The sequence below is a fragment of the Mizuhopecten yessoensis genome, unplaced genomic scaffold, assembly GCF_002113885.1.
Source record: "Mizuhopecten yessoensis strain PY_sf001 unplaced genomic scaffold, ASM211388v2 scaffold8381, whole genome shotgun sequence".
In the NCBI taxonomy this organism is placed as follows: Eukaryota; Metazoa; Mollusca; class Bivalvia; order Pectinida; family Pectinidae; genus Mizuhopecten; species Mizuhopecten yessoensis.
In genome coordinates, this window is record NW_018407519.1 from 248092 (window position 1) to 266494 (window position 18403).

General features: G+C 34.3%; 1 protein-coding gene across 4 annotated transcripts in view; it reads left to right on the forward strand.

Annotated features, from left to right (window-relative positions):
- Positions 1-18403, forward strand: part of LOC110455783 — a 102002-nt gene that overhangs the window by 39991 nt on the left and 43608 nt on the right. For all 4 annotated transcript variants that reach the window (XM_021506143.1, XM_021506142.1, XM_021506145.1 and 1 more), the window contains 3 exons: positions 1945-2850; positions 5649-5740; positions 13761-13862. In XM_021506143.1, the coding sequence (XP_021361818.1) occupies positions 2171-2850; positions 5649-5740; positions 13761-13862 (874 nt within the window). In that variant the 5' untranslated portion in view covers positions 1945-2170. The remainder of the gene's footprint in view (positions 1-1944; positions 2851-5648; positions 5741-13760; positions 13863-18403) is intronic.

Below are 18403 nucleotides of genomic sequence, written 5' to 3' on the forward strand. Positions count from 1 at the left end.
GTGCTATATGCATGTGTACAATTACAAGGCCATGTATAGTTTAAAATTAATAATTTCAAAAATCACTGTGTAATTAAAGACATGAACAAATACTAAGCCAATTCAAGATATAATATTTTGGTTACGATTAATCATGACACGTATACTTACATGTAATTAGTATATATAACAATTGCTTTACCATCATTCTTGAAATACATTTAAAATGGTATTCCAAATACATGAAAATATCAGTAATTGTTTAATGTAAAATTGGTACAGTCCCTTAGAATAGATAATCAGTATCCTCCTTGTCTTGTTGCAGGGGTGTAAACCTGTTGGATTGGGACTTGCCTGTTGTTGACGGGGAATATCTGGAGTTCTGAGCACACTTGTCTTTCCTTTAATTGCTACATTGTAGCAGGCTTTGAGGGTATTTCGGGGGGGGGGGGGGCCGGATAAGACGAGAGCTCAGAGAGCTTTGTGACCTGCACTTTCTCACCGTTGAGACTTCTGATGACTATTCTACCATCCCTAGTCCATGCTCCGGAGACAAGTCTCTGTATGTTTGATTTATGCAAGCTTTTTCAAACTATAAAAATGTCATTCTAAAGTAATTGTCAGTGGTATCGAACATCACTTAAATGACGTCATGATAATAATGTAATCACACATCGGCCAGTAACAGGCTGATATGAAGGGCAACCAAGTTTGTTCAAATGAAAAAGTTTGACAAATATTAGATGTCACATGGGTCAAATATGATGAAAACTTTAAACAACTGCTTTATTTTATTTTTCTTCGATTTAGAAGTCATAGATAATGATAGTTTGCCTGCAGCTATATTTTACTTCACGTTTAAGGTAACAAGTGTGAGATATATACCAGATGAATAATAATATTAATATACAACATTTGATTTGCGCCCTATCTATCTAACATAAGCCTCTCTAAAGCGCTTTACAGTACATATATATACAGGTTCTGCCTGCAATGTCCAGTTTTGACCACTGAAATCTCGGGGAAGCCCCGCGTAAATTTAGCGCAGATTTATTTATATATGTCACGTGGTTGTTTCGAAAGCGAGGCAGTGAAGATAACAACAATAGCACGCCGTCATGTTCCATGTCGGACTCAACTAGCGGACAAGACAGCAATACTATACGTACATAATTGTTTTCTAAGGTCATGTATGATGCAAGTGTAGTATTCCTACCTATATGTTGTTGTTATATATAACGGTATTGATACCTCGTGCCTGTCATGACTTTTGCATGCATCTTTGTCTTTCGCCGCGATGTTTACATTTGGCCTTGTTGATGATCTGGGTCAATTGGGAGTTTTAGAATGTCAGGTGACGATTTAGGATGTCTTTAATATAATTATAATTTTTACTCTTAGGGAGTGAATTTCAGCAAAATTTGAATCGGTATATTTCATAAGAAGGTATTTTAAACATGTGTATGCCATTTTAGCAAATATGACGTTTTCCCCGACCAGCCCCTTTAATGGATTCCATGAAGAGATAAGCTAGTCGTTAGCCATTACTTATTTTGTTCCATTCTGGTCTTTGTTTTAAACTTAAATTAAAGTAAAAAGGAATGCTGTGGTTCTCTAATAGCATCTTCAAAACAACTTAACTTCACGGAAAATAATGAAAGCATTATGACGGGATAATCAAGAAATTTTCCTCAATTGTTCGGTCATTTCGTTTAATAACGTTGCATAGTGTAGAACGGTAATGGCATCACCTGTCATTTGAAATAATGCTTTGACATTATTAGCGCATATGTAGGCATCGTAAAACCCGAAAAAGCCATCAACTTGATAGCCCTTGATCTCGTATATACATCCTTGACGATCTGCACGTTGTCTGCGACGCGATAATTGGCTACTAAATTCCGCGATGAAGTATATTATTTCGGTATACTACTGTCATTTATTGTAAAGTGTTGTATTTTTCAGGTTAACTGGCCACCAGGGTTGATTTAGCGTTGTGACTGAATGGCTCATCTCGTCACTAAAACGTGTTGGATCTGTAGCACTTCGACACAGAGGAAAACTGATAACAGTAGTGTGTGACGCGTGTGGTGACACGACGACCTCCGAAGCGTGCGGATAGAAGCAGACACCGAAAAAGAAACAAAACGAGTCAAGGTGTTATGGAATAGAGGCATGAGAATTGTTATCAATGAAAACCTGTACAACTCTAGGGGCAGTCGACCTCGTGTTGAAGGTCACTGTAGTTATCTTGAGCTTTGGGGTAATATCTGTCGTGGCAGCAGGTCGCTTCACGAACTGTGGAGGGTTTCTGAATGAGTCGAAGGGGGTTATACATTCCCCTAACTTTCCGAATCAGTTCCCTACCCCTATTCTATGTGAATGGGTTATCAAATCCCCACTCGACAAAAAGGTGATGATATATTTCACCCAATACTACCTGCGAGGACATTTCCACGTGTTTGAATATGACTATTACAAAGATCCAGGCACTCCCTATGCAGGAGAGAAAAAACTTGCCACTGTTAATTACGAAGATAATATCTGGGGCGTCGCTGGTCACAAACAGTATGTTGTGCTTCGATTTGCTGTTCAAGAAATGGGAAACATCCACATGCGAGTGCTGGATCACTTCATGGACGTGTACGGTTTCAATATCACCTATGAATTTGTGGCCAAACACAGTAATATCACGAAAAACACATGTTACGTACAGTCGTGCTCGTTTCTCGGGGACTGTATCGCAACTGCAGATTATTCTGTATATGAATGTGAGTGTTTCAAAGACTATTTCGGCGACATGTGTCAGTTTGGACCCCACTGTGATCCTCTCAACAACATCAACATGTGTGAAAATGGCGGAAAATGCAGGTAAGAAAAGAGTTTGGTGTATTGGTGTTCGAGTAATGGTATGTATTAACATAACCAACTTGTGTTCATGTCTTCATAAACATAAAAAAATATAACTTACAATACATAAAATGATATTCTAAATTGATGTTTATTCTCAAATATTTGCTGTATTGAAGTGTCACTATCGTGAGTTGAAACGGTATAGCTGACAGTCAAATGTCACCTAATTACTGCCTTCATACCTCAAAATAACACCAATCCCATTGCTATCATAGCCCGTTATATCTGGTATATCTTACAGACTTGCAGCTGAAATGAAAATAATGCCTATTTCTTGTCGTTATTCATGATAAGTAATAACTTGTTATAAGGTAAATATGTATGTTTATTTTTTTATTTATTCGCATTTTATTTTTTGTTTTTAATTTTGTCTAGTTTAATGTTAGGTAGGGTTTTGCTTCATTTCATCTCTCATGTTGCGTTTGATAAAGACTTTGACGTTTACATGATTGCATGCATAGACTGAAGAAAAGAAGTGCATAGTTGGCAATTTTCATGAAGATTGCTTCACAGCTCACTAATACTGTAGGGAGCACACATCCTTAAGTCATTCCGTGTAAAAACGATGCTCAAGTAAACTTACGTAACAATTTTGTGAACAGCCACTCACCGTTTGATCCGTCTCCAATTTATTGCGTAACATCCCTAGTTAATGTACTTATAAAGGAATATGATTTTTGAACGAGGCCACTAGGGGGTACAAAACATTACATTATTCAGTACTATAATGTGTAAACACTCAAACATCTTTTTTCTGAAGAACCAAACTTTCTGAATCATGATATTTGGCCAGAAACAGTCTTGCATGGAATGCCGCACAGAATGCGAAACTAGGTTACCGTGACCTTATTCTGAGGTCATTGGTGTCAAATTGCAACATTATGAGGTAATTTAATGTTTTACTTTGGAAAAAACGTTCATTAAAAGACATGTAAAAATGTAAAACGTGGTGTATGATCATAACGGTTCTTTTTGCAACAAGTTTCGAAAATTACTTTTGATTAACAAAATACTTCTAGTAATAGCCCAGCATGCAATCACTTTGATTTTTTTTTAATTGAAATTTCTTCGGATACGTTTGCCTGCAATCAAATCAGGAATTCAAGATTTTCTTTTTTTTATTCATAAATTATATAATATATCTAAAATTAAGCTGCATTTCATGTTGTAAAGCAGACTCGAAGACTTTTTAAGTCACCGGAAAGAAGACGACGAGTTGAAAAAGATTTGAAATTAAATTTTAATTCCAAATTAATTTCCCCTAATTATCACACTTGATACCCCTTTAAAACATACAAACATGTTCAAAAACTTACCGATCAGCAGAAGTGTACTTTTATAATCCGGTGGAGTAAATAGGAAGTTTAAGCAGTGCAAACATTTTCCAACTGGTCTGCTCATTAGATTTTGAGATCTATCAGCATTAAGGTAATTCATATAATTATAAGAAAACTCGTTCTCAACATCCTACTGCACTAGCTTGACCATGTTTCGGACAAAATACTCCCCATACCACATGAATGTGTATTGAGGATTAATCATCTGACGTCAACAGATGTCGATATTGTTCCGATCGTACTTCAATCAGCTTAATGCTTACCGTGGACGAATTACCACAGTGAGCTTATGTGTTGGTGTTTCGTACGTCAGTCGTCCATCTTTTTCTTAAACGATATCTCCTCCCAACTTTCTATGTAGGTTTCAACCAAATTGTAGTCTTAGTGGAAATGAAAAAGTTATATATACATAAAGGGGACGGACTCTCGTGGGATGAAACTATTTGATTTTCTTCAAACGACATCTTCTCGCCAACTTCTGGGTAGGTTTCAACCAAATCGTTTCAGTTTTCTTAGTCAATTAGGATAATTATTTTTACAGACACTGATGCTTCTGCTTCCGGAGCTTATTTACAGACTAAAATGGTAGAATTTACAAATACATTATAATTTATTTAGGCCTTGTAGCAAAAATATTTTCCTACTTTAAATGCAGACACTTTAATGAATATTGGATTGAAAACACTCGGTTATTGTTTCAGACACATAACGTATGTAAGCAAACTTTGTATTCATTTTTCGTCTTGATTGTCTCTTTTTAAATACAAGTTCTCGGGTCTTCAACAAGGCATGGTCATAGCATCTCTTTTTATAATGCATGTCAAAAGTCAGTCAAAGATATTTACACTTACGTTTAACATAAAAATATACAAGATGATAACAGAGAACCGTGTCGAAATCCTTTTAAATATTTCAATTTCCTGTCAGGCACGACATTGATGGAATTCCTAAATTGTAATTACAATTTATATTAACTACATATCAGTGAACTTCGTCAGCATACACAATAGGGCTAAACGTACGGAAGTTAATTATTATACATAACTGCATAGGCAAACAAGATAAGCCAATATTTTGTTACCTTTTACATAAACAATGGCGCTGGGTATATGCAAAAGGAGGGTACACAAATGGACGTGTTATCAAATATACGAGGCGATCACGCAAGCTTTAATGTATGTGTAGTAGTGGGCATTTTTTATTCTTAATTGTATTCATCAAATGTAATTTACAATAAATTCCTGTAGTCATATGCGGAATGACATAAATATCCATTCTTTACTTATATCTAAGTAACAAATTTTTTTTCGTGAAATTACCAATAAGAATTTAATTGATTTCTATATGTGTTACATGGAACGATCAAGTGTTGTTATATCAATATTCATTATGTAAATGTATCATTCCGATCTATTGCAGGTACTTTTACGGAACCTATGTGAACTATTGCGAATGTCCGGAGGGTTTTTATGGTACAAAGTGTGAGGAAACCGGAGATATCATGTCGGAGAGTAAGTACAGTTTGCTTAACCTACCTAGATATTTATGAATGCATTGCCATCAGTATTAACGTATTAGAGATCCACTTTTAGTACATTTGTTCTTAGCATAAGTTTATAGTTAAATGTACATACTTCATACATGTATCGAGGAAATTCATGTCTCTCTATTCTTTGCCTGAAACAAAGGTGGCATGTACACCTCGTCTGTCTAATGCCCTTCTGACCGAATAAAGATTAGAAATGCTGTTATGTGTAATTAAAACCCGATGTTTGTTAAAAGCACAACACTGCAAAAAATAAAATGATCTAGTAGGATTTCGAATCCCCGATGATATTTAAATAACAAATAAAGCACTTCTAACAAAAGAAATAATAAAAAGAACGAGATATAGAATCAAACAAATATTGTTTTAACCTTTATGCGTTTAACATTTTTTTTTTTAAAAAGACACCAGGAACTAGATGGTTTTTATAGGTTTTTTTTCTAACTGATATAATTAACGGCGTGTGTTCGGTTGGATAAGCTCAAATACAAGCTAATAATCATTCAAAATGTATTGTTTATATAGAAGTGTTTACAGGGTACATTGACAACATGGCACGATGCAAACATGCAAATGTGGCGAAATGTTCTTTAAGTATTCAGGGAAATGATTTAAAACTTTGTGTTACATCAGCTTACGTAATCCGTTTTCTGTGAGGTAAATACATGTTTTCTACATATAATAAGTTTCTACTTGAACACGTATCAATGATGCGTTAGTGTCCTGATATATAACATGTAATGAAAGAGTGTTAACTTTCACATCTCTAATAACGATCTTACAATCTTACCGAATAGGCGTCAATATTGCAGTGATGGATGACAGTTTACATTAGAAGTTTATTAGGAGTATTATTACTAATTTTTCTTTTTCTTTTTTTTCTTTTTTTATTGATTTTTTTCATTTCATAGACATATACATATTAGACATACATCAACATATTATACAAGTAATTTCAAACACACATCAAATACATACATATATCCACATCTGTGCTCCTGTCTCCACACCGTCTCACCTTCAATTCATATAAGCCTTAGTACATAATTAGGCCCACATTCCTATACTCAAAAGTATGCTTAAGCACATATACATACAACATATACACATATATATATACATACATACGCACACACACACAAACATACATACTCCACACACACTGCATATACATACATGCATCATTCATACATACATGTACATACATCTGCACACACATCTACGCCTATACACATACTGTACAATGCATCACATGTATGCATAATAATGCAGCATACATATATATCCAGCGGTGAAGAAACATTCTTTCGTACCTACACATAAAAAGTAAAGAGGGAAATCTAGGCAAAGGCAAAAGCAGCTGGCCAGAAAGAAAAAAGAGAAAAAAAACAACATATATCTATTCTAAGAACAGAGACCATTTGCCCCATATCCTTTGAAACTCATCACATTTATTTTTCTGTTGGTATATAAGATTTTGTATTCTAATTCCCATTTGTATGTGAGTTTTCAAAGTATTCAATTGTAAATCTTTCTTTAAGCATCTAGAATTGTAAATATATTGTTTTATTATAAGTAGCAAATAATTATCTGCTATATGGGCCTTTTGATTATCTCTATATTTGCCAAACAGAAACATATTTTTTTCGAAAACTAAATCAATATTTTGTGTATTTAAATATATTTGAAAATTTTGGAGTAATTCCTGGGTCTTATCACATTCCCACAGAAGATGTATTATAGTTTCTCTTTCTGTTTTACAAAAAGTACAATCTCCATTTTCAGTTAAACCAACTTTTTGTGTATATGAATTAGTAGTCAAAATTCTATGGTTTATCCTATATTGTAACCATAAAAGCTTTGAGTTTTTAGTGGTCTCAAAAAGACATTTGTAAACTAATCTCCAATCTTCCACAACTATTCCTAATGAGAGATGCCATTTTACCTGTGCAGCTGGTTGAGTATTGTTTTTAATGAGTACTCGATATACATCCTGTGCTCCTCTTGTACTTTTTAAAATTAATTTTAAATTTATAGGTACAAAAGGTAAAAATAATCTCTCATGTATATTTAGTCCCTGTCGATCAACATATTTGCGAATAGCTGCAACCATTCCCTGATAAGTTAAAAAATTTGTCCTGATATCATATCTGGTATTAAACTCTTCATGTGAATAAATAGATCCATCATGTCTAATCATATTATGTACATGTGTTATTCCTTTAGAGTACCAGGTTTTATAGAGCACTGTTTGCCCGCCAATTTTGATATGTTCATTATACCATAAAGGATTTTCCAATATATTATTTTCATATTGTTTGCTCGCCAAAACAGTAGCAAACCAGGCTTTTAAAACATCCTTCCAAAATAAATTTGTTGTATTATTAGAGTTAGCCTTGATGTTTTGTATTCCACAATTTGCTAGGTAGTCGGTATTAAAAGCATTATTAAACATATTTACCCAATTATTGGTTTCTCTGTATAGTCTTCTTATCCATGTTGACTTCAGTGCTGTGATAAAGTGTTTAACATTGATCATCTTTAGCCCCCCCTCGTTTGGACATTTTGTTAATACATCTCTTTTGACACGATCTGTTTTACTATTCCACACAAACTCGTATAAAATACTATTTAATTTTTTAATGAAAACTTCATCAGGGTTTGGTAATGCTATAAAAAGATGATTCATTTGGGATACCAGAAGGGATTTTACAATTGTTATTCTTCCAATTGGAGTTAATATTCGTCTTTTCCAATTAACAATTAATGATTTTAATTTCACTAATTTTTTATCAAAGTTTAATTTGGTTATCCGGTGAAGATCTACATCAAATTCTATCCCTAATAAGTTAAACTTGGAATTACCCCATAATAGGTTTAGATTTGTCTCGTATATTGTTTCACTATATTTTTGGTTGCCAATCCAAATCACTTGGGTTTTTGAAAAATTTAAATTCAGTCCTGAAATTCTGGCGTATTTATTTAAGTCTGAAATAGTGGAATTTAGAGATAATCTAGTGCCATCTAGTATGACTGTGGTGTCATCTGCGTATTGTGATAGTAAAAACTCCTTATCTCTTATTTTTATACCTTTGATATTTTTATTATTTCTCAATTTAATTGATAAAATTTCCGCACAGAGAATGAATATGTATGGTGATATTGGATCCCCTTGTCTGCACCCACGCTCAATATTAAAAAAAAATGACAAATTGCCACCTTGAACTACTGCTGATTTGGAATCATGTTGGAATAAGTTGATCCATTTAATTATATTTTTACCAAAATTGAAAAAATCAAGTGTTTTACTGATAAAACTCCATGAGACAGAGTCAAACGCTTTTTCAAAATCAATTAGTAATAAAAGTCCTGGTAAATTATTTTCCTCTGTGTAATGCATAATATCATAGATCAGTCTTGTGTTTTCGCCAATATATCTCCCCAGAATAAAGCCTGTCTGATCAGTACTGATTAATTTCTTTAAAAGATTTTTCATTCTATTAGCAATTGAACCTGAAGCAATTTTATAAACAATGTTAAGTAATGTTATTGGTCTCCAATTTTTCAAAAAAATTCTAGATTTATCTCCCTTTGGTATACATGTTATTATTCCTTGTTTTTGTGTTTCAGATAGGTTTGTTATCTCAAAACCATAATTTATAGATCTTTCAATAAAATGTCCAATGCTTTTCCAAAAAAAAATAAAAAACTCAACTGTGTAACCATCTGATCCTGGACTTTTGTTATTTTTCATTTTCATTAATGTTTTTGCAAGTTCACTAATGTTCAATGGTTCTTCTAAGGCTTCAGATTCATTATCCGATAGTTTTGGCACATCATAGTCATTTAATAATATATTTAAGTCTTCATCGAGTATATTATCATTTTTTTTATATAAGTTTTTATAGTAGAGTTCAATTTCTTTTAATATTTCAGACTGATCTGTTATAACATTACCATTTGATTTCTCTACTCTTGGTATAATTTTGTTTGTGAAATTTCTTGACTCAAGTCCACAAAAGTATTTACTAGGCTTTTCCCCTTCTTGTATCCATTTTGCTTTTGACCTTATCATACTTCCCTTAAGTTTGTGTTTCCTTATTTCTTCTAATTCTGCTTTTTTTGTATCTAATGTGATATTGTACTGATTATGATGCTCTAACTGTTGAATTTCATGGATAAGTTTTTTTTCTTTTTCTGAGAAGTGTTTTTTTTTATAACTAGAGTAGGAGATTGATTTCCCTCTGATTTCCATAAGGAGTGTCTCTAAAAATAGCTGGTCGTTAATTATAAATTGTATTTCATTATCAGGTATATTACTAATGTTTTCCTTATTATAAACTGGTAGTATATATTGCTCTTTAATTCTTAAAATGGTTTCATTGATAGACTTAACATAATCTGAGTCAAATAATAAAGTGTTGTTGAATTTCCATAAACCTCTCCCTTTTTTAAAATCCTTAAACTGTAATGTAATTGTTATACTGGAATGGTCCGATCTATAACTTGGTTCAATTGTTGCTGACTTTAGGCTTGGTAAAATATTTTCAGATATAAGAAATAAGTCAATTCTAGATTGTTTAAGAGGTTGTTTTTTACGCCAGGTATATCTTTTAGCTTCTGGGTGTGATTCTCTAAATGAGTCAATCAAATCATACTTTTCCATAATTTCTAAGACTTTATTTCTAGCGTTTGAATTATTGATGTGTTTGTAGTTATCATAATCAAGAGTAGGATTTATGACAAGATTAAAGTCTCCACATATAATACAATGATCATTATCTAATTCTTCAACTATGTTAGCAACATTTTCATAAAAATCTGGTTTGTCTGTGTTTGGTCCATATAATGTGACTAATGTAATTTTCCTATTATCTATTTGCAAACCCAGCACTAGAAGATTTCCAGCATTATCTTTTTTCATTTGTATAACTTTGTATTCAAAATTGTTATTAAAAAGGATAGCGATTCCACGAGAATATGAATTAAAAGAACTAAAATAGCAAAAACATATACATAATACTAACACAAAAAAATGCTGTCAATAGGGTACAAAAGCGCAGCAATTTACCTTCCCAAAACAGTGAGATGATTGAGCTAGACACATACCGGAAGTAAGCAAGCGCTGACGAGATTCAGATTTTGTCTCCTGTGGTGCGTTCGGATACGAGCACACTAACAACATGAAAGTATTGTCAAAACCATATTTTTTCTGTATCTTGTTCATCATTTTTTTAACCATTTTTAACGAAAAATGATCGCATGAAATTGGAAATTACACGATGTTTTATCATTTATATTATTTCGAAAGCACATCATATAACAATAGTAAAACACAAGTCCCTGTGCAATAACCAAAGAAGGTAAAAATACAATTACTAACATTTCTATTGGTGGAAGTATGTATATATGAGACTGAAGCATCTCATTCAGTACAAAATGGTAAAAATCAGAAAAAAAACTGCCTGCATTACATTAGGGTGTTTACAGGTGTAAATTGTTATGCACGTAACAAAGGTATATTACACACATTGCTTGCCAGGGGCAATCTCGGTATACAATAAATATTTTGAAGTAACATAAAAAAATCATGTGCAAAGCTTTTATTGCAAAGGAATATATTACACACATGTTTGGATTTAACTAAAATATCTATGTTTCGCTTATCGGTGCATTTGTAAATACAACTTGATTTTTTTTTTTTTTAAATCACACAAAGCAAAGACATGTCGAGAGACAAAACATAACCTAAACAATGAAATCTTTGATACTTGCATAAGACATGCAGTTTGTATAAAGTTCTTCAATAAACATCTCACGTGAAAAAAATTGGCTTTGTCCAATCTAATAGATCTAACAATTTAGGAGAGATTCAGAGTTTGTCCACATCAAAACCCGGGTAAACCCGGTGAACAGTGTTATTAGATTTGAGGCGCGCCAAAATTTTCCCGTTCTGTACCCAATTGCAAGTTTCTGCAATTCTTTCGTCTAACTGACATGTTCTTACGAGATATTGGTTCTCACGACTTAAATCCTCTCTTATCACATACCTTGAGCCTCTGGGGTTTTTCCTTTTCTCCACACTTCCAATTTTCTTTCGTCTACACATGAATTTAACAATCACCGGTCTACTTTGAGTGTTCCTGAATATTCCGATGCGATGGGCAATATCTATATCTTTGTCCGTGACGTCCATTTTCACCTTATCTGCTAGAAATTTTACCACTTTTGAACACGTGTCTTCCATCCGTTCTGTTTCGTGATCCTCTAATCCAAATATCCGGATGCTGGATTTTCTCGTATACTGCTCCAGTTCATTTATGTCGTGGTTCGTTTTTTCTGCAATGTATCCCACCTCTCCGATGTCGCTTTCCGTCCCGTCTACTCTCTTTTCTAGTTGTATTATTCTGTTGTGCATTTCTTCGTTTTTCCCCTCTAAGTCGAAAACCTTTGATTCAAGTTGATCTATACGTTCCGCCATTTTCTCCATGATTTCGTCCTTGACTGTCTCTATGGCCTGTGCTAAATTTTTCTTTGTCGCCATTTTGTCAAAATTTGCCTTCATTTCTTCTTTTGTCACTAAAGTAGACAGTTTTTGGTCGATAGAGCCCACTTGTTATTGTATAAGCGACATATTTTTCTTAAATTACTCATTCATTAGCTTTAGTTGGGCCTCCATTGTAATGGCGGGAATCGTCGTTTGTGCGAACTTTGTCTTTTTCGAAAGTATTTTTGAACCTATTTTACCGTCTTTCAAAGGGTTTTTTCTTCAAAACTCCTGTCCGAACTAGACGTTGAAATATTTTTACGTTTTTTATCTAGGTTGGCTCCTGCTGGCATGCTTACTCGTGTTTTAAAACGCTGTGACTACTCCGTCACGCACGGGCAATATACCCGTATACGTACACAAAGTCAAAAATTAAAACATTCTTTGTTGGAGTAATATGAAGTTTTTTTTTGGTATTTTACTCACTGTTTGGGTCGCCAAATACTACGCTTTAGATGTGTTCATCTCAAGTACATCTCACTGTCCTTGAAAACACATATATATTCATTTATAGTCCTTATTGTCGGAGCGATGTTGAAACACGTCCATCTTGTTTGAATGCCCTATGACCTCCCCTAATCTTACCGAATAGGCGTCAATATTGCAGTGACGGATGACAGTTTACATAAGAAGTTTATTAGGAGTATTATTACTAATTAATGTTTTTAAACTGTGTATACCAAAAAGATTAGTTTGGAATGTTCCAACTGTAAAAGCAAATGTCTTGTTATCAATGTACCACAGGGGAACTATTACCAGTGAATAAATGATTTTAAATGTTAGTCATCCGCAAGTTGTATCTATTTCATATTGTCGATGAGCAACAATGCTCCATGTTGTTTTTCACTTAAAATTCTTATAAAGTTAGCATATTTTCCTTTTAAAAGCTTGTATGCGTTTCCATAAAAACGTAACGACCATCATCGTTAGCAGAAGACGCAATACATATTCAAAAGGTATCGTAAATTTGTTTTAAGACAAGATGACAGACTCGTTACATGTCATAGATACATATTATGGAACTGTTTATGACTGCTGTTCCCGTGAAACATATTATACTTGGCAGGTCGAGATGAAACTTTTGTCATTACTTTATCATCAAGACTCAGCAGACCTTAACATAATAAAGAAGTAAAAACAGGCTTAGGCGATAGTGTCGAGGCCGATATTATTACGTAATAACCTTGCATGACATTCAAGCACCTTACATAATAAACTAACTAGATCGGTTATCGTCTGGAAACTGCATACTTTCTGGGTGCATTTTGGTTAACGACCAGAAATTTACTGAAAACAAATTGCATTGCTAATTGAATCCGATACCTTCAAGGAATATTTTTATTTTATCAGTCCTAGTTTGTTGCAGACCTCTGATAGATTTCTGTGTTTAAAGATGTACTTATTTATAATAGTTTAACCCCATGACGTTATATTTCAGAGTGCAAGATATTGGACTGTGAACAGACCTGTATTAACGATCAATGCTCATGCTGGGAAGGATTCCGATTGAACTACGATAATCAGACATGTAAACATATAGGTAAGCTATCATCATTTTTTCAAGTGCAAGATTAACATATATATACATATTTGAATGACTGATAGTGTTAAGGGTTATTAGGTCATACCCATGAAGTATACTTGTTGTAACCAGTCCATCATTTTGTTATGTAATATAATGTAAAGTACATCCACTAAAGGGAAGGGAAACGTATTACTCGTCCCTCTGACTGCTTTCAGTATCAGCGTGATTTTGGACGAAATGTCTCAATATAGTTCTTACAGTTGACTTAACTGACTCGGCACTTAGTTGTTTGGTGAGTAGTTTTTAGCAGTATAGAGTCAAGACACCAGTGATCTGAGCTTTTTCCTGACAAAGATCGCAAAATACCGTTTAAAATACCGTTGGTGTTTAAAACAAAGCATATATGATATACATACCAAGTTAATGAATTTCATTTCCGAATAATCTTTAAAGTTGTTTTTTTCTGCTCGGTTATATTTTTTGCAATTTCTACGATATTTTTTGTTCTATCAAAATAAAATCCGCGACATAAACCGTCAATTGATTGGTTCTTGACATTTCAAACAGACCTAAAATCTGTGCAGAATATATCATTTACCGTTTAAGGAAATCCGCGAAATTTTGGGATATCAAATAAAGAGTTTACAATAATGTGTGTTGTAATTCCTGGAAACGTGAAACCGGTTGATTGAGATATAATAGAACATTGGCTTACCCGGTACATTGTATCTAGTATGAGACGGCATCTGACAAATGGATGACCATAACGAGATACAATCAGGTACTCCTTTGATACACTTCGACGTCCTAGTATGTTGATTGGAGCGAAGTATCCCTGGTCTAAGGGAAATTTATTGTTGCATATAAGACGGATGTAACTCCCCTGAGGTCCAATAAATAATAGAGGAGTGACAGTAAACGACTACTTATGACATACATGTGTTCGAATTTAATTAAATTTTAATCATTCCTAGACCAAAGGGAGTAATTTTTATATACAATCTGGGTGCGGCTTTTGGAAAATAGTTTTCATTTTACGACCTATAAAATGCTAATAATCTCCTTCACATAATTTATTTAGAAACATTGTGGACGCCATAGCTGTTTTCACTTACTTACTTGCCACGTTTAATTTTCGAGGAGAGACAATCGTGAATATTCAGAAAAGATTAAACGATAAACACACGGCATTGTTGATCTTGCCATCAATCTCAGCAAAAAGATTTGTCAACAAGAAAGTCAATCATTCTACGGTTTCATCATCCGTATTCTTTAATTTGGCCTTTGTCGTGTGTTTTTATAATATATATCATTTCCATGATTATTTGCACCTTTGATATATCAGTTGTTGCAGGGGGTCGAGACTTGACAATGTACAAATAACAGATCTTTTTAAACATTCGGGTTAATGCAATGTTTACTGAAAATAAATCCTGAAAAAATGACGTCTGCTATTGGTTAACTTCTTCTTATCAAACGCGCACTGGGACGTCACTATAACTTTTGAATTGGTTCATTTGGACCAATTGATTGTTCTTTACTTTTTAGCAGCAATGTTGTTTGTAAACACGCTAGAAGTTTTCCCAAAATTTGCCAAAAAAAACAATATTAGAATACAATACTATCCTCTAGCAAATAATTAATCGTTTTCATATTTTTGACTATGATAAGATTGTCTTTATATCATTTTTGCTAAAAGTAAATGAACTTTTGCAATCTTTTTGAAAACAAACATCATTGTCAACCTTCTAATTTGTAACACTCTTTCTGATTGGATATCTTGCCGGGGTCTATATTTCTATAGACCCCGCTCTGCCGGGATCTATAAAAGCATGCGAGGGGAGATAACTCAAAAAGAAAATCTCTCTTCATAACAACAAAGATGGCGTCCGACACACACAAGCGTTCGAGGTTTGCCAATCATTTCCAGAATGAAATAGACTACAAGCAATCTAAAACGACAGCAAATTCACCGAAAAAAGCTATGAGGGGCCGCTAGAATGCTAATTAGAAAGATGGTTGTGTATTGTCCGAAGTATTGCCGAAAAGATGTCCGGTTAGGGCTACGTTATATTGAAAGCAGTCAAGGACAACTCAAACTCACAAAATGGCTTATAATTTGCAGAAAAATAATAAAAGATTGTCAGGGTGACAAATTCGTTATCTCTGAGTTAGGAGGGGTCTACGGGTTCATAGACCCCTTTGGTCTATAAAGACCAGACGGGGTCTATGAGCCCGTAGACTCCTCCTAACCCAGAGATAACTCTTTTTTTTTTTGTAGTTTAGTAATTGGTGAAACTGCATAATTCGTTCGTCTTTTATAAGTTTATAAACTAAATATATTAGTTCAGAAGCAAACAAGCCTAACCTGGAAGTGGAGTATATACAATGTTTTTGGGTTGCTTTGGGTCACCGAGTCCATAATAATAAGAACCCGCTTGATGACGCCCTGTCACCTTTAGACATTTTTTTCTAATTTGCATAAAACCAAAATAGCCACCATTGTTCTATTTGAATATACTATAATTAAGATATCTCGGCTTCTAGTTTGGATTATGAAAAATGTTTTAACGGTGCTTTAAAACACGAGGAACCCATTGGAATAACTTTCACGATTTGACAATTATGGTCGTTGTCAATATGTTAACATTTTGCTATACTTTTGAATGACATGCTTGATTGATCAAAATGGTGACAATATCATTTAACATGTTAAATTTAATATTAGTAGTTTGTCATAAATTAATTAATTCGAGGTTCCTATATACCGCGTTATCACAACCTAGTTCGTAGGTCGTCTAAAAGCGGTTCACAAATTATTATCCGTGGTTATAGGGCCTTTACAACCAGCCAATATCTTTCTCAACTCTCTGGGGAGCATACAGCCGGAGCAGCCATTTCGACGCTAACAGCTAGTATTCGACAATTTTAGCACTGCCCAACCACGTACTCAATTACAGCTGAGTAGACTGGAACAAGCGGACTGAAGTATCCTGCCCAAAGATACAACACAGTGCCATGCCGTAACTCGAACACGCAACCCTTCGGCCATAAGCCCGGCGTCCTACCACTAGACTACCGTGCCTCCTAATTGACGTATACGTTAGAATATTAGAGTTTATAGTGCATGTCATTGTACATAGTTATCAACATAAGTTTCCTCTCATATGTCTGTGTTAATACCTTTATGTATATTTTTCATCATCGTCTTCTGTATCAGAGGCTACATCACATTTAGTCAGTTTGCATATGTCAGCTCTGACTATGAAACAAATGTAAACGTATTGTGTGGATGGATATGTTCAAAACACCAAAGTTATTGATTTTTACATCTCACATTTCATTAGTCGCACTCAGCTGACTGTAGCCACTACTTTGTATTTTTCGCACGGAATCTGTATAAAAACACGACCGCTATTGATGTCTGTTATACATCACTCACAGCTATAGTTTTCAGGAGGAACAAAATATGAATAAAACCTCATGTTACCTCGCGTCCTCTAATTGACATTGTGGCACTCAATTGGCTTTATAAAAGTACTATACGTCGGCCTGTACGTAAGAAGTATATGGTATTTGTGGCGACGCCATGGTACTATTTCAATCAAAGAATAGGTGTTTTATGGCTTGCCGTAAAATGAAATAGAAACGTGTTGTAATATTTGACTCTTCCAAAAACCACAAATGATCGTAGATTCCATTGACACAACTAATTGCAAAATCAGTGCGTTTCGGTGACTTAAATAGCTATTGCTAATAGTCACGGTGAACATTTTACGTCAGAGCAAGTATTTGTACCGTAAACATATCTTAGAATGAGAGCGGTTCTTGTACGAACACATCCTCGATATCCAGGGGTTACGCTCACTTTCGCTCTCTGCAACCCTGGAATATGTCATAGCAAAATTGAAGGCACGCGGCTAGCTAGTTGATTGGTATCAGGTGAAACAAACCTGACCAATCACTAGGCTGATATTTGGCATTTGAAGATTATAGAGGAGTGACGCCCGACTTCAAAGCTAGCAAGTTTTACCGTTACGCGACCGCAGTTTCTTTTAATGTACATCAAAGGATTAAACGCGTCTTCTCGTGTCATCAACGAGTGGAGGGCACACTGAGCCTTCGATTTTGCTATGACATATTCCAGGGGGGTGCAGAAAGCGAAAGTGAGCGTAGCCACTGGATATCGAGGATGGTACAAATGTACGAACAGTGACTTTGACAATGGTCACAATGATGGTTCCGTGGATCAAGGTGAATGATAATTTCCTCTTAGACGATTTCGTTCTACAGCCATAGTCTTTAGTATCGCAAGGAAAAGGACAGAAGCATAAATAAACAGTTTGCTAAAATACAAACATCAAGTCACAAATAATATGTTCCGGTATTACGTTGGAATCGAACTTTCTCATCTCCTGGCTACGAAATTTGAATATAAGATATGGAGACTGTTGACAGTGATAGAGGATCACATGGTCATATGCATTTAAAAGGCTGGATAGTTCTAGTAGGAAACTTGCCTGTCGGAGATATAAAAACAAGACTTTATATCGAAC